Source organism: Meleagris gallopavo, chromosome 1 (assembly GCF_905368555.1).
Source record: "Meleagris gallopavo chromosome 1, MGAL_WU_HG_1.1, whole genome shotgun sequence".
Lineage (NCBI taxonomy): Eukaryota > Metazoa > Chordata > Aves > Galliformes > Phasianidae > Meleagris > Meleagris gallopavo.
The window spans coordinates 103,319,045-103,346,712 of record NC_139404.1 but is presented as its reverse complement, the minus strand read 5'-3'; the positions used below and the strand labels follow the sequence as shown (position 1 = coordinate 103,346,712).

The 27,668-nt window shown below is 36.8% G+C and overlaps 1 protein-coding gene across 7 annotated transcripts in view; it reads left to right on the top strand.

Annotated features, from left to right (window-relative positions):
- The window catches only part of SYNJ1 (synaptojanin 1), a 60,957-nt gene that overhangs the window by 755 nt on the left and 32,534 nt on the right, over positions 1 to 27,668 (top strand). For all 7 annotated transcript variants that reach the window (XM_085242033.1, XM_085242021.1, XM_085242064.1 and 4 more), the window contains exons 2-12: positions 365 to 610; positions 10,602 to 10,688; positions 11,073 to 11,340; positions 14,042 to 14,267; positions 15,533 to 15,616; positions 16,413 to 16,474; positions 17,044 to 17,140; positions 18,393 to 18,562; positions 21,170 to 21,251; positions 23,416 to 23,568; positions 26,700 to 26,865. In XM_085242033.1, the coding sequence (XP_085098159.1) occupies positions 487 to 610; positions 10,602 to 10,688; positions 11,073 to 11,340; positions 14,042 to 14,267; positions 15,533 to 15,616; positions 16,413 to 16,474; positions 17,044 to 17,140; positions 18,393 to 18,562; positions 21,170 to 21,251; positions 23,416 to 23,568; positions 26,700 to 26,865 (1,519 nt within the window). In that variant the 5' untranslated portion in view covers positions 365 to 486. The remainder of the gene's footprint in view (positions 1 to 364; positions 611 to 10,601; positions 10,689 to 11,072; positions 11,341 to 14,041; positions 14,268 to 15,532; positions 15,617 to 16,412; positions 16,475 to 17,043; positions 17,141 to 18,392; positions 18,563 to 21,169; positions 21,252 to 23,415; positions 23,569 to 26,699; positions 26,866 to 27,668) is intronic.

Sequence of the window (27,668 nt, the reverse complement as noted above, 5' to 3'; positions counted from 1 at the left end):
TGTCCTCTTGTACAAGGTCAGAATGAGCAAAAGGCATCGTAAAACTGAAGCTCCTGGCCTTCTGTGTTCAGCAGAAGGTCGCTGCCGCTCTTATGCTCTTGTGGCGACTAAAGGAGAACCTCATCTTCAGCTTCACTGAGAAGAAATCTGGTTTAGGTATTGCGAAAGAAATTCTGGTTGTTCTGGAGATCTTAAATAAATCTTTTATGCTGCTCTGGGCGATGACATTTTTGCGACATCGGCATGTTGTCTTTAACCTGTCTTTAGATATATTTGCTTTGAAACATAAGGTAAAATAAATCTCACGAGGTAGAAAGAGTGAGCGTCTCTTTTTTTCTTCTTCTCTTTCTCTTTTTGTTGTTAGATCTGTAAAATTCTTAGGGAAGAATGGAAGTCAGACCTGTTCAGCAGAAGGTATCTGGAAGCACAGGAAGCTCTCACTAACATCATCTTGTGTTGGACAGGACTGCCACCGATAAAGGCAAAATGGCTTTCAGTAAAGGATATCGTGTCTATCACAAGCTGGATCCGCTCCCGTTCAGCGTGATAGTGGAAGCCAGAAACAGAGAGGAATGTCTCATGTTTGAATCTGGAGCTGTGGCTGTCCTCTGTAAGTTGTTATGTTTTGATAACTACAGTAAAAATGCTGGCAACGTTGCGTAAGCTGTTTGTTTTTATTTATGACAGCTATAGAAGAAATAGCAATTCTGGTTTTTATTTGCTAATGGAGATTCTTCTGATTTAAATGGAAGAAATGTTTCGTATCTTTGTGTTGGAGAAAGAATTTTACACATTTAATTAGATTTCATCCTGAATATGTATTGTCATGTATACAAAATATTCTTCCAATAACTGTCAGTGTCTGCTTATCTTTGGTTCTGAACAATTGTGTGCCTTTGAATACACAATGACTCATTAAAAAGCAAAATCTGTGGTGCACTTTTTATTACAAAGTGCTGTATTCTTAAATGGTACATCATCTTAGTTTGTTTATCTCACTTTGTATTATGACTTTCATAGCTTTTTTTATTTTTAAATTGATGTTGCACCTGTGTTTTTAGCCTATCACCATAATTTGCATGTTAGCTCATCTCACAATAATGTCAGTCAGTCTTTGGAACAAGATGTCGTGCATTGCAAGGTCATTCTTACATGCTTTCAGTGATAAATGCATTGAGTGCTTCTAGTTTTTCAAGTCATAGGTGAAAGGGGGCTCTGAAACATGAAACGCAGAAAAGATCCTCAAAGCCTGTAGATAGGGTCTAAAAATGTACTTTGGTTTGTATTCTTCAGTAAAAAGGCCTGAGCACCAGATTGCAAAGAGTTCCTAGGCTTGTTTTTTATTTTTATAGAAAGCTTGAGTACTATGGATGTATTTCTTTTGAAAGAATCAGTTTTTGATGAATTAACCCTGGTGCCTGGTGTGAGGTTGTGATGCATTGCCTGCAGCCTTACAGGGCTCACAGGTGGGTGGTTATCTCCCCGTAGGGTGCTCTGGGCCAGAGAGGGTAGAGTGGGCTGAGCTGGCAGTGCGTCCCCTCCTACAGCAAGGCCGAAGGTTAGAAGTGGGAGTTCCAAAGTAGGATTGGAGATACATTCCCTATCTTTAGTCTTTGCAATTGTTTGTATGCCTAATGTGTTCCTGGGCTGTGGCGTTGTCTCTTTGTGAGGCACCTGGCTGTCCCTGTGTCCTACAAGTTAAGTGCTCAGAAGTCAGGCTGTAGTTTGTGCTGAACCGGCTGTGTGAGCTGGTGCTTTCCAGCCTGTGTCTCAATCTGTACCTTAGTTAATGTGCCATTTGGACAAGCTGCCATGATCTGTTACAGGCCTAGCAGTGGGACGTGCTAGCACTGTTGGCATTACAAATGAAATTAACTCATATGATTATTCAGGTCAAAAACAATGAGTGCTCTCTTCCCATATTTTGAGAATTGTTTTTAACTGATCCAGTTTCTTCTTAATATATATCAAGTTATCTTGCCAGCAGTATTTGAAAGGCATTGTGTAGTGTGGTTTGGGCTGGAAGTAAGTGTCTTATCATGAAACTAGAGAACATGCTTAGTGAGATCAGTACAGTATGGGAAAAATGTTGTGAAGATTTATGGAAATATTTTATTTTAGTATATGTTCAGTAATTAGTGCATTTGTTTAAGGTACCTAAGGAGGAATGTATTCAAAGTAATTTCTTCATGGAAGTTATGCTCAAAAAATCAAATGAGTTAATGACCTCTTGTGCTGTGATACAGTGCATGTAGCCGAGTAGACTGTCTTCTCTAGAAATTCACTATTTATATCTGTGTTGAAATTCTGCCCTCTCCTTTGCCTCACATTGTAATCAAACAGGAATTAAAACCCAAAAGAATTTCAGAAGCCTAGCTCTTCTTGGATCCTGTACTTAGTGATAGCTTGTTACTACTTTGTAAGAGTTGTCCTTGGTATTTTGATTGGTAGTTTGCAATATAGTAAATATTTATGCCTAGTATGAGTAGTTACTTTAAATACTATTTTCAGTAACTTAAGATCATGAATTGCTCAATCTGATAGGTGGGCTTATTTTCCCAATGTGTTAAGCTGTGGCAGTTTGCTTTAATTCATTTAATTCATACACCTAAATTCTTTACTGAATGATTCTTTTAATGGTTGAAATAACCTTGATTTGATAGCAGAAATGTGCTAAACTTCCCTTGTTTAGACTATTTTCCTTTTATTCTGCTTGCGTTTGACTTTTTTTTTACATATTTGTTTCAAGGAGTACAATTATCAGCATTTGGTTAAGGCTTGTTAAGTACTACTCCATCTCTTTATTGATCTCACAGAAACCAATCGGAAGTTTCTACTCTGTAGCCTCACAAATTTCTGCATATTGGTACAAACCTACCTTTGTAGCCAATGTTAATGAGAAATTCTGAGAAGATTTTCAAGATGTTTTTTAAAAATCCATGTAAACAGGTAGAAAAATAGTCATAACAAATATGCATAGATCCAGAACAACATGACTGCAAATTGTTAAAAACTTTTTTGGTTTTGCTGATGGAAATAACGTTTTTTAGGGACTACAAAGAATGACAGTACTGATCTTAGGCGTTTTTTCAGAAGATTTTATTAAATACTGAACATTAGTTGTTTAGCCTTATGCCTGATCATAGCTCCTGCCTGGCTGTAAAATGCATAACATACGTGCAACCCAGTGAAATACACTCAGAATCGAAAGTGATTCATGTGACTCAGTTCTTAGAACCTCAGTAAACCTCATCTTTTGGAATACACATGCACAGTAATGCAGTAATCAGAACTTGAACTGGGCTGAGAGAAAGGAATGCAAGCTTACCAATGCCTTAAATGTCATCTTAGTCCATCTGTCCATCTGTCATTTTGCTGAGGGAAGGATAAGGGTATTAACTTTCATCCCCTCGACGTTCAACAAAGCATTGCAAGATAATTCAGGGAGTTTTGTTTGGCTTCTGTATGCAGTGCTCTACAGTTCATATGCTGCATGGTTTTTCAATGTGTGTTGTATTTGTGCTGAATGTGTTATTTAAGAAGAGAGGAGGAGGGCAGAAGGGGTAGTTCACAGGGGTTATTGTTGCATAATCATTCAGTCTTAAAATGGAAGCAGTCCAAGCCATGCCTGTGCTGGAAGTGTTCTGTGCTCTGCTTGTTATGTGCATTAGTCAGTGTTAGTGTGACCAAAAGCTCTGAGAAATACTTTGCTTGCCTTACATAAAAATACCGAGTACCTCTTTGATCAGCTCACTCCTAGTACCAGGTTAACCCAGGATATTGAAGCCTGAAAGGATCCTGCCAGCTTGCTTCTCAAGGCCTTGTAAGAGTATTCGGTTTTAAGTGTCAGCAGCTTGACTGCTTCTTTGTTTAGCATTTACCTGGAGGATCTATTTTTTTTTTGATTATTTGGCACGTAAAATAGGTGGTCTATTTATTCTCTGAAACAGGAGTCTTTAATGAGGTATCTTACCTGCGGAGATTTCATTGATTGAACAGGAGAGTGTTCTCTCTCTGGTGACTCACAGCAAAAGGAGTGGGAAGCTGCTATTACTCCTGTTGCCTGTGATGAGTAAAGGAGAATGTTCTGTCATTTGGGAAAATACTGAGCCCTAAGCACAGAGAGCTGCAGCTTTATGCACGTATTTGGAGTTTGGTCCCATGCAAAGCTGAAAAGGGAGCAGGTGTGAACGGGAAGAGGCACAGTGCCCACCCTGCTCTTTCTGTAGAGCTAGATAAAGGAAGAACTGTCACAGCCTACGCCTGCTGCGGGTGTCCCAGCACTATCGCCCATTCACATTCCACTTCAAACACTCTGATGCACTGCACTGGGAGGAGAAGTACCAGATAGGTTGTATCTATCCACAGTAGCAGACGGAGGTGTAAACGTTTTGCAAGAGGCTCTGGGTTGGTGATGGTTTAGGAAACTGAGCTACCCAGAAAAGAAACATAACGACAGATACATTTGAGCTCTGTCTATGTGTGTGCATAATCATAAGGGGGGTAACACAACATGCCACTGTGTGATGTTTTTTTCTTTCTCACAAATAATGCTAGTGCAGCATTTTGAATGGAATCTCATCCCCTTAAAATTAGGAAAGGAGACTGTTTCATTAGAAATCTCTACATGCTGTTTTTCATAATGGAATACTTCAAAATAAGGTTTTGTATTTGCATGTATGTATCAGTGCATCTGTGTGTGTATGTGTATATGTGCATATACATATACACCCCCCCTCTCTCATTACTGTTTTGACTCAATGTAATCTTCTGGGCTACGCCTACCTGTTAAACAATATCTTAAGATGTTTTGGAAGCTGCAGGGAAGCAACAGTGATGGCGGACACCGAGTGCAGCCGTACTGCTGGAGGAAGTTGTCATCTGTCCTCCTGTCATCAGAATTATCTCCTTTCAAATCTGCAGAGAAGATGCTCAGCTCATTGCTTTCCAGGCATTTCCAACAAAACTACATGATTCAACTAAGACCAAATATGTTAGCCTAGCACACTTGGAAAAGTTTTTATTTACAATAAGAATTTTCCTAGGAGATCGGTGGAGGCAGTAATTTTTGTCTGGGTGGACCTATTTGAATGGCATAATGGAGCTATAAAAATTTGGTCCCCAGTTCTCAAACATTCCCTTTTCAATGCAGTATGTTTTCATTTCAAAGTTAGCACAGAAGCAATAGTAAGAGGCTTGGCTTATGCCCTACTAGACTTCCAGCGAACGATGGTTCTGGCTAATTAAATGACTGTTAAGGTTAGTTTACATTCTTCTGAAATTACTCTGACATTATTTAGAAAAACTAATTAACATCTCTACATTTGGGATAGGTTGGGAGATTTACTGCATGCTAGCATGTATTTAAATGGAAAATCTTGTAATTGTACATGGTATTACAAATTAACCTGTGTAGAACTGATAGGCAAAAAGCTCGCCTTTGTGTAAGATACTTTTTATATTTTAATCAAAGCAGTTGGTACAGGGGAATAAAAGAAACACCATTGTTGATTATTAAAGCTATAGATTTTTGTTTCCAATGAAAAAAAAACATGTACTTGGGTCAGAAAACTCAAACATGATTAAAAACTATAGGCTGTTAAGTAGGCCAGTTTTATTTATTTTTTTTTCCCAATTTTCAGTGATTAAAAAGCAAATTTTCTGAAGTTATTAGTAGGGTAAATTTGCACAATATTGAAATATAGTTTTAAAACAACCATTCATTTTGTCAGCTAATCTTTAACAAACTTTTTTGTCTTATTCCAAACATTGTATTTGTTGTGTGTTATTTAAATGTAATTGCTAACATCTGGAAATGTCTGTGGATTGTTTTCTTTTTTTTTCTTTTTGGTTAGAGGTGATTTATTTGGTATTTCCTCCCTTCAGTCTCTTTAAGACATCTCTAGATGACAGTATTGTCTATATTTTTATTTGAAATGAAATAGTATACCTAATAATTTGAACTAGTCAAGAAAATGGGGAAAAAAAGTAATTGTGCTAATTCAGAACAGTTGTATTAATTATGATAGATTTAAATATCATCTGTCTTCCAATTTGCTATGAATCTATTCACATCAATGAAGTATCAAAAGGATCAAAATGGGTCTTCAGTTGGTTGAGTTATAAGTGAAGGTAGTGACTTCAATGTCTCCCATATGTGGTAATATTGAACTACTAGTTTTCATTTAAATACTGAAGTCTTAGCTGTCCTAATTTGACAAAAAGCTTGAAAAATCTCAATCTTAAATGCTCAGCTAAAGAATAATTAAAAAAAAATTAATTAAAAATCATACATTTCTCAAATTTTGAGCATTTTAAAGTGGCAACTGCATGATTTCTTTTCCCTCTTCTAACTTAAATGAGAATGGTCCTGTTTCTGAAGGAGCTAACTATAATTCCAGGAGGTATCCCATGTTCTAGTTGGAAGTTGTTGCTCTAGTTCACGTGTCAGTGATACCTTGTGAACCCACTGAGAAAAGAACTGTAGAGAGCCTAAATGTGATCTTAGCTTTACAGTTCTTATAAAAATTGTAAAACTTTTTTTTTTTAAACAGGGAATTAAACAGAATGGATTGTGCACCTGAAGTTGTCCCAAAGACAGGGTTTTTAATGGAGTTTCCTTTGTGTAGCAGTAAGACAGCTGATATAATCCCTGTAAAACAGTTTGATCAGTCAGCTTTCTTAAATGTGAGTCATTGGCTGATAAGGTGTGATGCTGCAGATACACGCAAGTGAGACATGGCCATTTAAAAAATACTGTGGCCTTTTAGTTTTTAATAAATATGACTTATTTTATTCCTTTTCTCTTGACTCTGCAAAGAGTCTTGATGGCTTTCAGTAAGAATGCATTAAAACTTGACCTGAAAGCCGCATTAAAGATGTTGTGGGTTTGTCTTTTTGTCCTATTAAATAACAAGTAATAGAAGAATACTGCCTCACAATATTTTCTTTCCATCTTTATACACAGACACTTAAATTATGTCTACTGTTAAGTGCCCCATACTTTGTAATTTAAAAATCTGTGAACTTCTGCATTGCATTCTAACTGCAAATTGCTGTCTTCAGAAGTTGTATGCCTTGACTCGTTCTTCATAGTGTTTGTTTAGCTTGTTTTATTTTGTTCAGATAGCTTCAATATTTGCTTACGTCCAACTAAATATAAATAAATAGAAAGGTCTCTTTCTGAGAGTGAAGTAAACTTGTTAATTTGCAGGAGTTTCTGCTTTCTCTGAGTAGATGTTTATATCAGCTGTGCGTTTTTCAAGGTATGGAGCTCATAAATCGAAGTCAAAAGGGTTCTCATGGCTGCAGGTCAGCCCGTCATTTGGGAAGAGATGTTCTCATTTGTTAAGAATGTTGCAGAAGAAATGAGGAAACACTCTTGGAAATGTTGTCGTCTTCTGTCAGGATTACCTTAGCTTTGCCTTGGTTTGACTTCTGTGCAGTTCACACAACTGGTGATTCCAGCTTTTCGTAGAGAGAAGTGATGTTTGGCTTTGCATACTCTAGATACAATACTATAAAGATGAAGTCTTGTCCACACAACTTTGTTATTTCATGTGCTCTTCTGTATCCAGCATTACCTGAAGGTTTTGTGCATTCTGAATGAAGTGAGAGGGAGCAGATCTTCAAAAGTTGTAGGGAGAAATCAAGTAGTTCCAGAACATTTTTGTTGTTGTTCAGCCTGTTAGTACTGAGGGAGATAAAGACCCACAAACTTAACTTAAGCATCATCAGAAATGGGAAATGCCATGTGCAGCAGCTGTCAATAGTAAATTCCAGTCTGGATCTACTCTGGTCTGACTGGTTGGTTGTGTTTATGTGTTTGGTTTTTTTTGTTTGTTTGTTTGTTTTTTACCTTTAGCACCTATGAAATGAAATTCATGCTTTTGTTTATTACTGGTGGAGGCACTGGTTTAAGAAATACTTTCTTGTAAATGCATGATGGCTGAGTGGACTTTTGGTCTAAACTACCAGTACAACCACTGTTTTAATAATAACACAGATGGATCTTGTCAGGACACCACCAGCCCTGCCTGCCCATGTCTCAGGACACCGCAGCAGACTTCAGGACCATCAGGCCCTACCCCAGCAAGGCTGCGGCTGGGCTGGCCTCCAGCTCCTTATAAGCCTTACACAGTCAGGGGCCCACCGAGGCATGTTGATGTCCCATCCCTGTGGCCCTGGCCATCCCCTCATCAGTCCTGATCCCAAATCTTTTCCGCAGGCTGATGTCGTGGCCTGGCCTCAGCCAGTCTTCATGGAATGTGGAGCTGTCCTCAATTGCCTTACTCCTTGCCTGGAGCAGTGGGATGGGTGCTGGCCAGTGAAATCCCTGCCTGTAGCTCTTGGCTGCCAGGGAGCTGCAGGTTCTCACAGTGCCCCCACAGCTCAAGTGAGGAAAAGAAACCAAAAGGGAAAAGAAACAGTGTAGCTGTGGAGGCTTATGTGAATAACCATTTGTTGTCCCTTTAGTGGTCATCTGTACTGGCTAGTATCAGTCATCCCTACATCAAACTTCTTTTAAGATTAATGAATGCTAACAATGAGAGGTATCACAGAATATCTTAAAGTAGAAGGGGCCCACAAGGATCAAGTCCATCTCCTTGCCCCACACAGGACTGCCCAAAATTTAAACACTATGTTTGAGTGTCATCCAAATGCTTCTTCGTCAGGCTTGATGCTGTAACCACTTCACTGGTGAGCCTGTTACAAGGCCTGACTGCCCTCTCAGCATAGTAGAACCTTTAGCTGATACCCAACTGGTTCACTCAGTGAGGGAGGACCTTGTCTTAGGATTTTGGTTGTGTTATAAAGCTGTAATCACTGTGTGCCTTAGGGGAGGGTGGTACAAACGCATTGCAGTTAAGCTGCAGAGCTCACACAAGAAAGATCTTCAGAATCCAGGTTGCCTCCTGTAGGGCATCATGGATGCTGATTTCTTGTGCTTGAAATTCCCCTTGTGCTTAAAGTCCAGGTCTGGGAGGCAGAAATGTGGGGACAGGTGAGGAGGGCCAGTACAGGGTGATCTGAACCTTCTGAGGCATTTGCCCTTTCTTATATGAATTTTGGCTTTGAAAAAAGACAGAGCATCAGCCAATGCATGAGAAAGAGGTACTTAAGCTCTGACTGTGGAAGAGTTCGCGCTTAGACATACTGTAATTGAAAACCATGGCATAAAACCTAGATGCTTTGGGATAGTGCCTGGGAACTTGGCTGAGATAATAATAGTTGACTGGCTACAGTAAGTTTTTCTGGTTTCATTTTTCTCTTTGGTTTTGCCACCTTTTACTGCTTTATCAGTCTCTCTTGGCCTTTTTTGTAGATCCGAATTTGCAAAGCCCACGTTCCTTAATTCACTTTAGGCATTTATTTATTGAGGCTTAGCAAGGATAACAGGCGCTCTGTGCAATGAGAAAAACAGAGTTAATCCACAGAAGACAAAAAAGCCATTGTTTTATGATATTGTTAAATGCTGCCAGGCTCCCATAAGAAAAACCCTGCAAAAAGATATTAGTTGGAAAGAAAACCTCATCTATCCTTAATAATTTTAAATGTGGAGGAGTGCGGCAGTTTTCTGCTTACCAAAAGATGAGTTTAGAAGAGTGTATTAATCTCATTGAATGCATTGGGGAAAAATGGATTGAAAGTTTGAGAGTTGTTCTTCCCAGCCTGATGGTGTTCTAGTTAAGCAAAATATGGTTTTGTGGTTATGGTATTAAATATTAACTATTTTTGAAGAAGGTATTAACTATATTAACTATTTTTGAGGAAGGAGAAGGTGCTGATCCTTGATGACCCGAAAATATCAATTGATCCAGTGGCACAACTGAAATTGTTAGTCCTTGTGTTTCAGGAGCAGACTCAGTCACAAGCAGCAGCTCAGGACAGGTGGGATCCTGTTTCTGCTCTGCTCTGCAGGCTGTTGCCTGGCTCCACTGCCAACCTTGTTTGCCTGTTTTTTCGAGAACTGATTAGAGTTCTAAAGTGTGTACGCTGAAATTAACTCCTAGGTAACTAATAGTAGATATACTTCAATTTCTTCTGAAATCCTACAAATCCAACATTTTTTTTTTCTGTGGAAAAAGACTTGGATTTTAGATATTGTCATCTTTTGGCCTCAGAAGACTTACAGTTTCCTTGGAACATAGCAAAATCTGGTTGAAATATGTTTGGGATAATCTAGTTGTCTGGAAATAATATTATCATTTCATAGTTTTATTCTTGGAGAGTATGGATTTATTTATTCAGAAATAAAAAGCATTTAGCACTACCTTAATTTCAAAAGAACAGTCTAATGGAAATAATTTGCTTGTGGTTTTGATCCTTTTTATGTTAGGAGGTGATAATGTTAATACCTATCACTTGAGGATTATGCAAGTTTCTTTTTGGGGGGCCTAAAAATATAGAGTGTCATACATTGTCATAAAATATTCATTTTTCACTATAAAATGCCATGTGCTCATAAATTCTGATTTCTTTCCTGCAGTTGTATATTAGCACTATAGCTGTACTCGGATTTCCAGTTTAGAACAGATTCGTTGTCTGCACCATAGCATGCAGTCTTTAACGTCATAAAACCTTTTGTTTTGTCTTCATAGCATCTGCAGAAAAAGATACAATCAAGAATACCTACTCCAAAGTAATGGATGCATATGGGCTTCTGGGAGTCTTAAGATTAAACCTAGGTGAGTAAGTCTATCTAAAATTCTAATTTCTCATTTGGGAAAGAAAACTGTTGCTTCTGCAAAACTGAACAGCTCAGGATCTCCAGAACAGGAACTGTGCTTGCTGTTTTCTTTTGTCTTTGTAGAGTAACTTGCAAGTTTGGAGCACTCTCAGAAATGAGGGAGTGGACAAAAATAACTTCCTTTTTCGCAATCCCTGTTACTTTCAGCGTAGTTTCTCCTATTTGTGTTTCCTTCTATTCTGTTGACGTTGAGAATGGCTTCTTCATGTTAATAACTTTTTCAGCCAAGTCAGGGTCAGATCGTGTGCACTGAAGAATATAAATATGTCAGCATCACAGTCTAAGATTAATTCTCTTACGTGTGCCTTTTTTGCTTTTCCAGGAGACACGTTGCTACATTATTTGGTTCTAGTAACAGGATGCATGTCTGTGGGAAAGATTCAAGACTCCGAAGTCTTTCGAGTTACCTCCACTGAATTCGTATCGTTACGAATCGAATCAACAGACGAAGATCGTATTTCAGAAGTGCGCAAAGTTTTGAATTCAGGCAACTTTTATTTTGCGTGGTCTGCCACTGGTGTCAGCTTAGATCTTAGTCTTAATGCTCACCGCAGCATGCAAGAGCACACCACTGACAACAGGTTTTTCTGGTGAGTTCACAGTGTGCTTTATCAGACGTTCTGTAGATTAGTGTATGTCTGTGCAAACTGAGCTGTGCTAAGTCTTCAACTCTGTCTTCATCAGCTCTTAAGTGTAGGCCTCGCAAATATTAATTAGCTAAAGAGCATCGTTTTAACTCTGAGGACATAAGTATGATCTTAGTGATATCATGTTCTATGGCCACTTGGTATTTCCTAATTGGATGAGACAGATTTTTACTGCTTCTTTATGATACATCGTCTGAAGAGTCTTTGTGATGTTATGTTTCAGCTCTGGTGTCTTTTAGTTCTTCATAAATGTGTTCATTTTTTTAAAACGAGTGAGTAATGGAACTTCAATAAAAATTTAATCTTAAGACCGTTTTGGATGCTAAAATGGTGGGGTTTTTTTAACATGTAGTTTCCAAATAAGTTTTCACGTATTGAAAGGCTGTAAAAGTTTTATCACACAGATAGTTGTGTTGTTGATAATTTTGCTAAAACAGAGCAGGTATGTTACACTACAATACACATTGCCTGGCCACTGAACTTACTATCATTTTGCAGAATATCTTTCAATAGAGTGCAAGTTTTCACACAAAATTCTTGATTAAGGGAACACTGCTGTTTCTGCTAATAAGCAGAAAGTGATCATCCCCTCGTATGCAGCACTTGTGAGGCTGTGTGTACTGTGTCCAGTTTTGGTTTCTTCACTACAAGAAATACTGGGACCTGGAGTGTGTCCAGAGAAGGGCAGTGAAGCTATGAGGGGTCTGGAGCACAAGTTTGATTGGGAGCATTTGAGGGAGCTGAAGTTGTTCAGCCTGAAGAAGAGGAGGTTCAGGGGAGACCTCATAGTGCTCTACAATTGCCAGGAAGGAGGTTGTGGCAAGGTGGGTGTCGGGCTTTTCTTGCAGGTAGTAGCAATAGGATGAGGTAGCAGCCTCAAGTTGTGCCAGAGAAGGTTCAGGTTGGACAGTAAGAAACATTTCTTTTCAGAAGGGCTGGTGGTTCATTGGAACAGGCTTCCCAGGGAGAGTGTGGAGATGTTCAATAAACGTGTAGATATGACAGTTAGGGACATGTTCTAGTAGGGATGGGTTGATGATTGGACTATATTATCTTAGTGGTTTTTTTTCCATCCTTAATGATTTTCTGATTCTATGAGATAATGCCAGTGATGCATTCTGAACTTTAGAAAAGGTGAACAAATTCTGCTCACCTATTTTTCAATCTTGTTGAAAATTATACGCGTGTCCGTGACCATTGGAAGGGTCCTGAAGACTTGGTAGCATGCTTTTTAAACAAGTGAAAAACTACCTCTTTCCTCACTTTTCTGTTCAATATGCAAGACACCAAGAAGCCCTGGAATACTGTTGTCACTGTTTTGCTCAGATAGAGGAGCGTGATCAGATTGTTATGTTAAAGCAAATATGTGTATCAGTACTGAAAATGAGTTGTAGTCTTCAGTGACTTACATGTTAAAGTAGATTTAAAGGAATTAAGGGATCCTAGCTATTTATCTTTGTGTCTGGAAAAGGGCTGTTTGTAGGTTGGTATTTCAAGGCGTCATGATGCATGCTGATCCTGTCCAAATCAGATTGGCCTTGCATTTTGTCCCTTGATGTAATACTTCTCAGTTTTTGTTGTTTTGTTGGTTTTTTCTCCCAGTGAGAATCAGTCTTAATAGGAGGAAGATGAAGTATCACAGATTCCAAGACCAAATATTTTGCATTTCAGTGAGCTCTTGTGGGCTTTTTCTATTCAAAAGTCCCAGTCTCAAATTGCCCAGGGAGGAATGTTGTTCATTTTCTTAACCTTCTGTTGTAATGCATCCATGTACTTTTTTGTAAAATGAAAGTATTCACATGATTTGAATGTTTATTAATGAATATTTTTAAAGCAGCTCACATGTTTGGTAAGTTACAAGTTTATATTATTTTTTCTTACTTAGAAGTTTAGAATGAAAAGGCTAAAATTAAAGTAAATACTTTCAGCCATTACATCAAACTGTATTTGCAATTGTAATAGAATTTTCCGGGCACTGTCAGCAATTTTCTTACTAGAGTTTGCTTTTTTTTCTTTTTGCTATACAGAAAACTTTACTTCTCTTTTATACAACAAATGTTTCCAAAGAAAATCAAAAGCCAAGCCCCAGTAGAGTGAAACACCAAGTCTCACAAATCCCAACAAATCCCAGCTCTATTTACTCACTACAGCATTAATGGGCACTACTTAATGTATAGGTATATCCAGACTGTGGGTCTTCCTTTTATTTCAGCAGTCTCGTATTAGAATTAGGTATATGCAATATAAAATGCAACCACACTTATAGCCACTTATATGAAACTGATATTTACAGAGTTTTGAAAATCAATTGGTTATGAATGTGTTCCTGCTTTGGAGTGTTTTTTCTCTCCTTTTTTTCTCTCTAGTTGAAGAGCAGATGCTATGGGTTTTTTTTAGTTGTTTGGGTTTTTTTTTAGGATCGTTAAAATTCATGACTCTTACTGTGCCATCATCAAAGCTATTCCCTTGTAAACTCTGCTATTTTAAGTACGTTTAAGTAAGAATTACATCATGTAACTATCACATATTTTTTTCCTTTTCTCATTTGTATTAGTGGGCATAGGATATAAGAAGTTAGCATCTGGTGTTAACAAATTGAGCTGTGCTTTATTTTCTTCCCATACATATATTTTATTCCTGCTAGGAATCAGTCACTGCATTTACATCTGAAGCACTATGGAGTGAATTGTGATGACTGGTTGTTACGTCTCATGTGCGGAGGAGTGGAGATAAGGACGATTTATGCAGCTCACAAGCAGGCAAAGGCTTGTCTCATTTCACGACTAAGCTGTGAGCGAGCTGGGACCAGGTTTAACGTCCGGGGAACCAACGATGATGGTCACGTTGCTAACTTTGTTGAAACAGAGCAGGTATGTCAGACACAGTGCACATTCACTTGGTGAGCTCAGTGTAAGTTTTTGTGTTTTTTGTTTGTTTTTTTTTCCCCAAACCCAACAGATTATGAATCAAGTCTGTAACCAGCAGATATGGGAATAGTTCCTTTGCTGCTAAATGAGGGATCTAAGTAGGTTACATAATTTGCTGATCTTGGTTTTTAGTGTAGCTTAAGGTCAGGGCATGCATGGGTCTGAGTTTCACTAGCTTAAGTAGGTGTTACCCATCAGCTCAACTGCTGCTGTAGGTGGCCACACTTGCTTTTAGCTTGAGCTGTAGGTGTGCTTCTTTTAGCCTGAGCTAATTGTAAACATCAGCAAAAGAGACTTTGGCAGATACATGTTGCCTGGTGCCTGGAGAAAGATAAAAGCATTCCTGTGGTTACTTAATGTGGCTCAGCTGAAAGGTAGTCTTTAAAGCCACTGTAATTCTGCTGCATTTGGTTGCATTTCCTTGCCCTTATTATTATACTGAAATGCAGGAAGCCATTAAATCATTCTTTCAACTTTTTTTGCCCACTTCCAATGATAACCTAGTTACCAAGATGTTGTTCCTGCGAAAGTATTTGTGTGAGTAGGTATTTTTGGTTGACTCACTGCAAGTCCTAGGTGACTTCAGTAGGATTTTATCTAGTTAGAGCTCTGCCCATGCACATCCAATTTTGGGAGTTTAGTTAGAATGCTGTTTCTGTGGCTTCTCAGTGCAAGCCTCCTTCAGATAATGTCACTAGATGTCTGTGGCATGTCATCCCACTGACTTTCCTTTTCCTTATAGTCAACAGACAATTGCATTTCAGATTCTGATGCACAAAATCTGTGCAGGTGTTCTGAGTAGGCTGCATTGTTATTTTCTGTGCACTGGTTTGCTTTTCAACTATTATGGGTCTTGTGATGTAGGAAACAAAAACTTTACAGGAAGTTGTTATCAAGATTTCAAAATAGTTAGTTACTCTTAGTACAAAAGTCATTCAGGCCCAAGTAATAAAATCTTGCAATATTTTCTCAACCTTTCTGAACCATGTTTCCACAGGAAGCATAGAAGTGCCAGAACTTCTTATGAATTGTTCAGATCTGAGAGAGGAATAAGTGTGAGGAAAATAAATGGTATTTTGCATGGTGGAATAAGCAATGTGGAAATATGTTTTGTTTACTGCATGTTTAACTAAGGCTAAGAAATTTAAAACCTCCATACATTCCCTAATGCCTAGTAATATTATGTGTTGGATTTTTTTCCTCGACAGGTGATATATTTAGATGATTCTGTGTCATCTTTCATCCAGATTCGAGGGTCTGTTCCATTGTTTTGGGAACAGCCAGGCCTGCAGGTAAGCAGGAGATGAATCTAATTATACTCATAATTCCTACTCACATATTCATAAGCATCATGGAGTAACTTTTAGGCTCTTCTGCAGTTAGCTACCGAGATGAGGTTGGTGCAAGTTGGAAGCAAGTTGGTGCTGTTGTTTAATACAGCAAATCTGCTACTTTTGAGTCTCTGAATGCTGTCTTGCATAAGTTTGAATGTCCATTAATTTGAGATGTTTTGTTTTTGAAGTTCTGAGTTTTTCTGTTTGAATTTAAATAGCTGTTTCAAAATAGATTATCTAAGAGCATGCTTAGAGACTGGTTTCCTCTGAATTGTTCTTCTGTAAGGTTTTTCAGGAAGTCATGAGTGCCAGCAATATAGTTAAATCCCAGTTTTCTTGGAATAAGCAATTTCATCAGCAATTACTATTGGAATATAACTTTTATAGAGAATTTTTTTTTAAAATTCATGCTTCACAGTTACTTCAGGTTCTTTAAGCTGGGCATATAAGCGTGTTGCAATAGAGCCTCTAAAACGTTTACATACCTTTTATTCAAAGCAAGAAGTAATGAGATGAGATGATAAATATTAAATAAAGTTGGAGGTTTTTTGTTTTTTTTTTCTTGTTACGAAAGTGAAATGTAACTTCAGAAAAGCCAGTATAAGAATGTTCACCATAGCAAACAATAACTTTGAGGGAGTTGGTTTAGATACTGTAATTAATTTTTAGGCCATTTTTAGACAGTCAAGATTAAGTGGTCTTGGAAGAACAAGTCAAATGTGTTATGACAAATGTTTTAATGTTCACGTTACAGGTGGGATCCCATCGTGTCAGAATGTCAAGGGGTTTCGAGGCGAATGCACCAGCTTTTGACAGGTGATGTTTGAGATTTTGTTAAGGTGTTATGAACCTCTGATAAATGATATATGAATGTGATGGGATATACTATTTCAAGCAGGAGGCATGCGGAAGTGTGATTCACCAAAGCAGTAGAGTGTCTGGGAAATCTTTTCAAACTTCTGCAGGTTTTCTTGTGCCTTTGAGTGCTTTGTTGAAAAGTTTGAATAAAATATAAGAGTGTGAAATACTTCATTAAATTTAGAACAAAAATTATAGATACACGTTGAATGATCTGTATTTGTCAGCTTCTGTTGTAGAAGTAAAATCTATACTTTGATTTTATTCATAACACGACCATTTCACAACATTGTGATTTTAAGTACATGTATTTTGTCAAACAACATTTTTGATGCTATTATCTGAGTTAAAGAGCAGTCAATTGTTATATGCTGTTATTGGATTACATTGGCTTGTATGACCATGACGTAATATAAGACTTGCTGGAGATATAGAATCTCCACAGTGTTTGTGTCAGTGTTCCACACGGTCATGTTAACTTTCAATGTGAGCAGAAAATGAGTGTGGAATTGTTCTTCTGTTAACAGGCATTTCCGAACTCTTAAAAATTTATATGGCAAACAAATTATTGTGAATTTACTTGGGGCAAAAGAAGGGGAGCACATGCTCAGCAAGGCTTTTCAGGTAAGAATTATCTTTCTCTCATTGTGCTCTTCCTTGGAATTGGAATGTGTGCTATGAAGCTTTTATATAGCCTTTGAAAAATGAAATAAATACTGGTATACCCAGTAACAGCTACTGCCTGGAGTTAAAGAAGTATCTATCCTAAAAGTACTGCTTAAAATAAATAGTGTAAAGTGAATTTTTGAAAGCTATTTACAATTATGGCTTGATTGCGTGCAGACTGATTACCTTACTGAAAAATTACCATATAGACAATATTGAGAGATCTGCAGTTATTTTCATGTTTCATGCTTGTTAGTGGCTTAATTGTAAAGGAAATCTTTTTTGCCATGTAATCTGGAAAATGATCTTTTGTGACTTTTCATAATATTGTATTTCTTTTTAAAATCTTCCCTTTTGAATTCTGGGATATATTACTTAATATTTTTTAAAAATTACAAATTTTGCAATATAAATTTAAAATCTGCTTTGTGATTAAATTGGAGCTTTTGTTCAGAAGGCATTCACTGTAGCTGGCCTGTGTTACAAATTCATGCTAGGTAGTTAAAAAAAATTGTCACATAGTAGTCCTCAAATTCTGCCAAGGTGAGCAGCCTTGTTTGAAGCCAGAGAACATTGCAGCAGCCATGTGTTGCTTTTCTTTTCGTTCTTCCCTTTCCCTTTGTATTACAGTAGTTGAATGTTTTAGGCCATTTGCTAACATCTTTTCTGAATCCAGGCATCCTGGCAGGAAGATGTTATTGTTTGCAGATGTGTATTGATGCCCAATACAGCTCATGACTCTACCATTCCTCTATCACCAAAGGTTTTGTGAACAGTTTTATGACTTTTCAGGGAATCGAAGGGGAAATTTTACTCAAAGTGTCCTCCACAGCAATCTAAATAATTTGTTTTATCTGTTATTTCTAAAATGGTGAATATAGTGGAAGGGCTTTGTAAAGGGAAATGTTTTAACAGAAGAAGCTGTCATGTGTGTGTTTGGTGACCCCTAGTATAGTAAGGAAAAAAAAAAAACCCAAAACACTACTTTGTGGCAAGAAAAAAATAGAAACAAAGGTGAAGTATTTGTCAGTTTTATTTGTTGCATAGTAACGGTAAAACAATATAGAAAGCACAGAATATATAATAAAACTGCTTTTAAAATGTTTTAAATCTTGTTTAGTCTCTTGTTTAATTTCTTGTTTTACTTATGCTACTCCGTGATCATGTGTTAGCATATTTATGTTCTTTTCTTCTCTATTTACAAAACCAGAGCCACTTAAAAGCATCTGAACATTCAGCTGATATAAAAATGGTGAACTTTGACTATCATCAAATGGTTAAAGGTGGAAAGGCAGAAAAACTACACAGTGTGCTTAAGCCTCAAGTCCAGAAATTCTTAGAATGTGGATTTTTTTATTTTGATGGAAAGGAAGTTAAAAGGTTTGCATTTTCTTTCTTTCTTTCTTTCTTTTTTATTTTCCTATATATTTACTCAAATTAAATTACGGTTCTGAGGTGCTTTTGACCTTGTAGCCAGAAGAGAAAAATATTTCTAGTTATGTTATTGTACTTCTATTGTATAGATGATGATGTTCAGCAACTAAGTATGAATCACTTATTTTATTAAAATTTTGTCTTGTTCTGAATATGCTCTGAAAGTCTTGATGGAAACAGTCTCTGAAGCATTGGTGGGGATATGACTTAATTTCAGGTTCTTTGTACTCTTGAACTCATCATTTTGTGAATGTTTTCGATTGTCCTTTTTCTTGAATATGCTCCTATGGGATTGAAAGGTGAATACTTTTTCCCATTTCTTGTATAACTTATTCATATTTTCCTCAGCAGTGGAGCATACTGTTTTCAGTTTGTTGTGAATGTCGATTTTTCAGTGCTATCTTTCTTGAAATTTCTTTGTCTGTTGACATATTCGGTTCTCCACCAAATGAGTCACTCACAATGGCCATATGAGTTTTAAATATAATACATCATAATACCTTCTTATTGTATGATCTTTACCCAAGATAAATGAGTTCCAGAGGATTTCAAATAAGGTTTTGCAACTGGGGAGAACTATTATCAATACGATGCTTCCCAAATATTTGAGAAATGCATCTTACTGAGGTGCAAAAAACTTACGTTGAAATGTCCTTGTGAAAAGAAAAAAAAATGAACAGTCAGCTATGCAGTAGCCTTGTAGGCAAGATTCATTACTGAGTTTTGATCAGCAATCTGTGCTTTTTGCAGATCATGTAAGAACGTATTGCTGATGTAGCAAATACAGCTAGTGGTGGAAGAGGAGGCAAAGGTAGTCTAGAGAAACATTTTCAGCAGCTGATATTTGGTTTAAGTCACGCATTTCTAATTGTATGATATTATTTTTAGCTTTAACTTCTGCTAAAGAAATAAATTCTTTCTAGCACTTGTGGAAGTATTGAGATAAGCGATGGACAGTAAGCCAGTAGCATGATAGTAACTGCAATTACAGTTGTATCAGAATTCTGGGGCTCTATACCCTGTGGTAGCAGGGATGAATGTTGTATTTCCTGCTGTGTGCTACTCAGTCCTATGTGCGTGTATTCTTGTCCTTATTTCCCCTTTCTTCTTCCTAGAGCAAAGATCTCAGCAGGAAAAGGCAGGGCTAGGAATAGGCAGTGTTCTTGCTCTTCTCCCCTTCACACCCTTCCTCCATTTAATTAACATCAGGGCAGAGCATTTCTGTGGGATTTTCCATGACAAGTGTTGAGTGAAGGGATGTTGCCACGGCCTGGGTTCTGTCTGCTGATACAGTGGGGGAGGAGAGAGTTCCAGTGCTGCTCTGGATCCTGAGTTCGCTGTGGGATTTTATCCTGCAGGGGCACATTTCAGTAGACCTGAATAAGACTAAATTTAGTAGAATGGTAGTTAGAGCACATCCCCACCTAAGAACACTATTTACAATCTTACGAAAGTTTTTAAAGCATTTTTAAATTTTGTTTTACATCATAAAAATAGTATAGTCCTATCTCTTTGTGGGACATGCTATTCGATCTTGCCAGAGATCCAGATAATATCACCACCTATCAAAATGACTGACAGCTGAATGGAAGCAAAATAGGTTGTGACTTGTGATAGCTTTAAAATTATTTGAAGTTCATGGACCATCTCCATTGTAGAATGTCAATTTTCCCTCTAATATTGATACCAAGTTTCTTTCTATTTCAAATAAAACATAGAGATAGTAATGGAATAATCTTGACGAAGACTTTCAGTATTTTCAACAATTTTTTGATCAGTTGTTTAAGCTGAGTAAATGTTATCAACCTTTACTGACTTAATTAGACAAAGGGTGTAGTGGGAATGACAAAAGATAGGAAAAGCATAAATCACTGGGAGAACATCAGATGTTTATTCTCGTAGCCAGCCAAGAAGAATGTGAACATTGCCTAATATGACCCTTCTGAGAACTTTTTAGCAAAGATTAACAGGTTCTTCTAAAGAAGGGGAGTGCTTTACGGATCCTGAGGCCATCAATCATCTGTCGATCTAAAGGGAAGACGTTTAGTTTTCATTTCGTGTTTGGAGAGGAAAAGGAAAGTAAAGAGAGATTGAAATTGAGTTTAATTTTATCACAAGTTATTGTTACTTTTATTAGGACAGTTCTTTTTATTTTTTTCTTTGTTTTTCTTCTCGTTTTTGTAATTATTTCTCTCTGAAGTTCTTACAAAATGTGTTAGCTAGATTCTTTGAAAATGAAACTTACTGTTGTGTAACAGCTTAACCAAGAAAGCAAGGAGAACTGCAGAAAAACTTAAAGGCTCATCTTATTTGCAGAAAACTAATTACTTTTGTGTAGTCAGTGCTGTTGCAAAATTACTGCTGTTATCGTAGCTAATCCTCTATTGCTGATGCATTTATAAATGCACTCAAGATGAGAGTAACAACGCAGTGACAATACCGTGATGTACTATTCTGGTTCAGATCTTAATGTCCCTGTCTCTGCTGATGATATGTGTTAAATGAGTTATTTCAGTTGTTTTCTGTTTTTGTCTCTCATTGTCCTTGGCACAGATCTCAAAGTGGTACTGTCAGAACAAACTGCTTGGACTGTCTGGATAGAACAAACAGCGTGCAGGCTTTCTTTGGCTTAGAGGTAGGAAAAATGGTGTGCATTTCCAGATACAGTACTGTTCCTGATACTTCTGTAGGAAGTAGATGGTAAAAGTAGCTGTACCTTCCACGTGATAGCCGAATAAAAATAAATGGTAGGTGGCCTTTTGATTTATAGCATCATACTCTCTTGTTTTGTGGGCAGCCAGCTCTTAGTTTGATGAAGCAGTAGTTGTACAGTAATTGCAATTACACAACTGTCATGTAGCATTATGAAAAATGCTTCACTCTTTGATAAATATCAGTTTGTCTTTTAAGATCGAGGATTGCAACTACAGAACAGGTAGTGGTGGTGTAATCCGTCACATAACATTCAGTTACTCTTTTAGATATAGTCACAGAATCCTTAGAGTTGAAAGGAACCTTTGAAGGCCATCTAATCCAACTCCCCTGCAATGAACAGGGACATGCACAGCTAGATCAGGTTTCCCAGGGCCTGATCCAATCTCACCTTGAAAGTCTCCAGTGATGGAGCATCAACCACATCTCTGGGCAACCTGTTCCAATGCCTCGCCACTGTCACTGTGAAAGTCTATCCAACCTAAATCTACTCTCTTTGAGCTTGAAGCCATTTTCTCTTCTAAGAGTTGAAGCTCTTCATAAGAGATGACAGTTCCCAGCATCTGCTAGTCCTCTCATTTTATTTCCACATCTCTGTGCTGTGAATTCTTTGTGGAAGAATGTTGTGGTTGTAGCTTTGGCCACGGTCAAATTTTGTAGCTCACCTTTACTGTGGGATTCAATTCTCTTACGGGGTTCTGCTTCAGCAAGTTTGCTTGCTATTGAAACACTGTGAAACATTACCTGTTGGATTTTAATGATATTACAGTAGGATTTGTAGTGTAATAGAAAGTATAGTGTAATACTCACACAGAAGACATAGATTTATAGCTCTACATTTACCTTTGTAATGCTTTTTAAGAGCTGAATTAATAGTATTTTTTCTTTCAGGCTAAGTATGTCAGACTTTTCCTTGGTGAGAGCTAAACTATGATTTCAGCTAAAATTCTAAAATTCATTCTTAAGCAGGAAAAATCTAAGTCCTCACCAACTGCTTTCTCAATTTTAAAAGACTACCACTCTAAATTTTTTTTTTTTTTTAATGATATGTATTCTCTTGATTTGTGAACTGTGGACAAACAGCTAACATTACAAAATGAAATACACAATTCCTGAAGTTTTTTTTCTCATTTATTTCTACTTTAATTCTCTCTACAAGTTCCTTTTCCATCTGTTGTTTGTTCCCATCTAACCTTCAGAATACTATCTGTACAGAATTCTGTCTTCATCATTTTAGACCCCTTCTCCTTGCCAGCAGACACTCCAAGGTGTTAAAAATGTTCTAAAACACTTGAAAGTATCTTCTTCATTAGCTTTAATAATTAGTATTTATTTTCACTATTACGTTGATAGCAGCAAACTTAGTTGATTTTTTTTTTCCTAAGTAAACTTGGTTCTGGGATTTCGGGAAAGGTACAGTAGTTCATTTCTACATCCCTGGGCGTAATGCTGTGTTTGAAATGTCGTATTATTTTACATTTAAATGCCTATATATTTCGTATGTACTTTGTAATATAAATGCATTCAATGTAGAAGGCACAGTAAAAAAAAAAAAAAAATTAATTGAAGTATATTGACTGTAAGTGTGAAGATTGTGGTTTGTCAGATAAAAATTACACATGAAAACAGAGTGAATGACAGCCATTGCAGTTTCACTCATTGCAGAGCTCTGATCATGTTGCATTCTGGTAATAGAGGTTAATGTGTTTGCTAGTACACTTTTTGTTGGGAAACGTAAACAGTTCTATTTCTAAAATATTTGAATAGAAAGATTTGAGAATCAAAGGCAACCAACTTTGTGAGATGGCAATTTTTAGGTAAAAATGTTTAAGATCATTGACATTTTCCTGTATTTCTACCTGTTTTTAAAACAAAGTGAAATGCTGAAGCTGAAGCTCCAGATAGAATACAATTTTATAAACATGACGTGGTATTAATTTGTTCAGTATTATATGTCTGGGTATAAAGCAAAGATTTTTTTAGGGGGAGTGTACATATGCTCAAAAAATGTGATGTACTTTTTAATAAATATATTAGAAAAACATTTAAGATCTTTCTCTTGCAAATGTTGCCTTCAACTGTTGCAGATGCTAACAAAACAACTGGAGGTGTTAGGATTAGCTGAGAAGCCTCAGCTGGTCACTCGCTTTCAGGAAGTTTTCCGATCCATGTGGTCTGTGAATGGAGATTCTGTCAGTAAAATTTATGCTGGGACTGGAGCTCTTGAAGGAAAAGCTAAGGTAAAGTGCACTGTATTTAAACCTTCATCAATTTCAAATGTTTTTTTTTTTTTTTTTTTTTTTTTTTTTTAAGATTCTGCCGTGGATTCAAGAACTATCTTTTAAAAAGTGTGCTTTGGTTGTAATCTTAATAAGCCAGTCAATGGGGAAAAAGAAAAGCATTTAATGAGAAAAGTTTGGTTATCTTGACAGCCAGATCTTGTTTCAGTGCATCCTTTCTTAACCATGCCCTGCTTCCCAGATGATACTACCCTCTAGGAAAGGATGAGGCTCAAAACTTTGATTTCTTTTGATCATAGCTCTAAAAAAATGTATATTCAAATCAGCTCTAGTCTCTTTGATCGTTTCAATTTTCTGTCTGTACCACTGCCTTCTATTGTTTTAGTTTCATTCAGTGCATCTCCTTGCTTTTCAAATGTATTTCACTGGTCATTGTTGTTGTCTGTGCCTCTAGCATTTATTAACAGTGCTAAAATTTAGCACTTTAGGTTTTGGTAAGGTATTTTCCCTTTGCATGCTCATCTAACTATTTCTTTTTAGTTCTGCAATTACTGTAGAAACAATAACAACCCCCAAAACCATCAAATTCTGTTTCTGCTTTCCTTTTTAATGGAATATTGTCCGACATGGCACTGTCGTGCTCTGTTTCTCATCAGTTTGTTTTGTTTTGGTTGATGCCTGAGTGGTTCAAATTTCCTAATGCTATCTCTTATTTCTCTTCTTAACAACGTTGCTTTTTTGTTTCTGTAATTCTCTACACGTAATACTTGTCGAGACAAAGAAGTATTGAACCATGATTATTATTACCCTTAGTTCCTTCAAGAATCTCTTTTCATACAATTCTTTTAATTCAAGAATACACTGCTTCTCATTACTTGATCTCTGTTCAGCTCATTTCCATATGTACTACGTATTCATAGTTGACTATTTTGTTTTCCACTGTTTCTTCATTCAAACCATATCAGGGTCTTTCTCTGCACAAGTAGAAGGCATCACAAGTAAGCTGCATTAAAAGAAAACAACTAAATGGGCTTGTTGCTGATTCTGCCCTTAATTGGTGCATCAAGGCCTTCTCATTTGGTAATTGCTCATATTTTAGTATAGAATGGAATTTTGTTAAAAAACATTTAGTTTTACTTTTTTTTTTGTCAACCAGACCCTCAGAAAAGCTACAGTAAGTATTTTATGGGGGTGTTTCCCCTTTTCCTGACTTTTTCATTCAACTTTGTTTCTTCTCCTAAATTAATACTTCCCTGGTGTTTATTAGACATTTTACTTTGTGAAATGCAGTTACTGTATTTACACTTCAATTTCTAACACGTAAAACTCAGAGTATATTTACTCTGTTGTTTTTATAATAATACAGAATAGACCATCGTTGGCATTGGGGTCCCAGTTCTGGTACAGCTCTTAGTGATACCATAATTCAAAGGCAGCATTTCAGATAGAAAGCTGTCAATTTGAAGAGGACCTCTAATACTTGCAAAGCCATCCGTTAGTTGCCATTCTTTCAGTGAAACTTGACCAAGTCACTGCTCAGTAATTCCGTAGGCACTCTGCTAATGTACTTTAAATTTTGTTTTAGACTTATTATTCTCACTTCTTAAACGAAAAGTTTGTCAGTTTGATTCTTCAAAATCCAAGAGTACTAAGAAGTAAAAACATGGAAATTTGGGATAGGAGAGAATGTATTTTAACCTTAATCATGTTAATGTACTGAAAAACAGTCATTTTTAAAAGAATGATAATACTCATTACATCTAACTCCTTACCTGCTCTTTCTTTTGCTCTCTCTGGGTTCCTTTCAATTAATTGCCTGATATGTGAATGGTGAGTGTGTTTTTTGGATCATGTCTTAAGTCGTTCATTTTCTGACAGAAAACGAGCAGCATCCTATTAGAATTCAGTTGCAATTGTATGCTCCCCACCACTTCATCCACATCGTCTTACAAAATCATGCTGCTAATCTGCTACTATTTATCCTTGACAAAAGAGTAATTCCTTTTCTTGTGCACAGTTCATTGAACTAACTGGTGGATTGATTTTGTAGCTTTCTTAAGCTTTTGTCTTTTTTCATATGTGCATTTAAGAGACCTCCGTGAACAATGCAAATTGTAAACTTGAAGCATTTTTAATAATACTATAATACCATGCAGCATCCCTGATGGATTGTGACCTATATTTCACATACATGCAGTAGCATGTGTTTACACATGCTTTGCAGGTAAAATACATTTGTGTATGTAAGATATGATAAGCCATGTAATCAAGAAAACATCTTTGTGCCTGTGAAGTCATTGTCAGTGATGTGCACGCAGGTTAACACTGCTGGCTTTTGAGTCCAGTAGAATTCTGCATGACGTGCTGTTTACATTATCCTCTATAAGTCTGACCCATGGATACCATTTGTAGTATCAGTACATCTCTTGGAGATTCTTCTTTCAGGTTGCTAGACAGTGTTCTACAGGAGCACTATTCCATTGCACTGCTGGTGTGCAGTGTGTGTAATGACAGTGTCTTGGTATGTATGTAGCTATAGATTAGTGTGTATGTTCCTTCTGGGATACTGCATGAGACCTGCATGTTACTTTAAAACACTGAGAAGTCTTAATAAATTGAAGCTATCCCTTCTGTAATGTGGCTATTTCAGAATATGAATTCTGAATTAATATGCTCATGTATACATACATATTCATGTATCATGACACCTGGACTTAAGTGCTTGTTCATTTTTCACAATTTGGGGAAAAGCCCGAAATCCTGTATCATGATCTAAACATGGCATTGATTTAATTTTTGAAGACTAAGGGTTTAGGGAAAAAAAAAAAAATATATATATATATTCTTTTTTTTCCCCTTCCAGTAGAATTTTACTTAATTTAAATAATTTAAACTGCAATCATCTGGTTCTTAGATGTGCCTTGAAGGTGTTAGTATGTGGTTTAGCGTTTTGGGAAAAAAATGGATATAGTACAGTAGTCTCAGAAGGCTCTTAGTTAACAGCAAGGGATAGAAACTGTCTTAGATTTTAAAATTATTAATGAGGTTTACAAAAATGTTACTGAATATTGCCAATGTTTCTATGAGCAATGTCCAACATAAAATATTTTATACGTATTCCTCCCTAACAGGCTGGAAAGCTGAAGGATGGTGCTCGTTCTGTGACCAGAACGATTCAAAATAACTTTTTTGATAGCTCCAAGCAGGAGGCCATTGATGTTTTGTTATTGGGAAATACCCTAAATAGTGATTTAGCAGATAAAGCACGGGCTCTCTTAACCACCAGCAGTTTACGCGGTATGTGTCTTTCAGGATTTTAATCTGTCTGATAACTAACTATTTGGTGTAAGAAAGCTGTATGGAGTCTGTTTTCAAAGCAGAATTGGAAAGTGTAATTGCTTTTTTATGTTCTGTTGGCTTATTAAAAGGTAAAAGTTACTTCTCCTTGACTAATATTACCAAACTAACATGCTGCAGTAATTTGTTTACTGTTCATATTTTGTTTGTATTTGGTGGTTTAATAGGAAAATATCTGGGGAGCGTATTTCTCAGAACTTTACAGTAGATGCATGTGAGATAGGGTTTGTTCATGTTCAGATCCGTTTATAGTAAGCGTTAGCTATGACAGTTACATGCTGAATTTTGGGGAAAAGTAAATCCTGGTTTATTTTAAAAATGTTTTTTCGATTGTTTGCTGAATGTCTTTCTTTAGTTATCTGTCATGTCAGTGAAGAACTTCTCACTGTGGTGTTATACCAGATGCAAAGCATTTATTCTTTTTTTTTTTTTTTTGCTAACTTAAGAGTGTTTAATGATTGTATTTATCATTTTGGTTTCCTCTACTGAGGAGCAAAGAGGATTTTCCTAAGAGAAGAAAATCTAAGATAACAGGAGCTATTAGAAAATTCCTGGTGAATGAGAATGAGTTTCCATCACAAAAAAGTCTTTTTGTGTGTAAAGAGACCTTTCCCTTGAACATGTGCACCACCAAAATATGTCAGGCACTGGGTGATATTCTGCACTAAAATCAGAGAGAGATTTCAATGAGAAGCTCTGCTCAGGCACAGTCGTGTGGGGTTTGGAGGGTATGCTTACCTGAA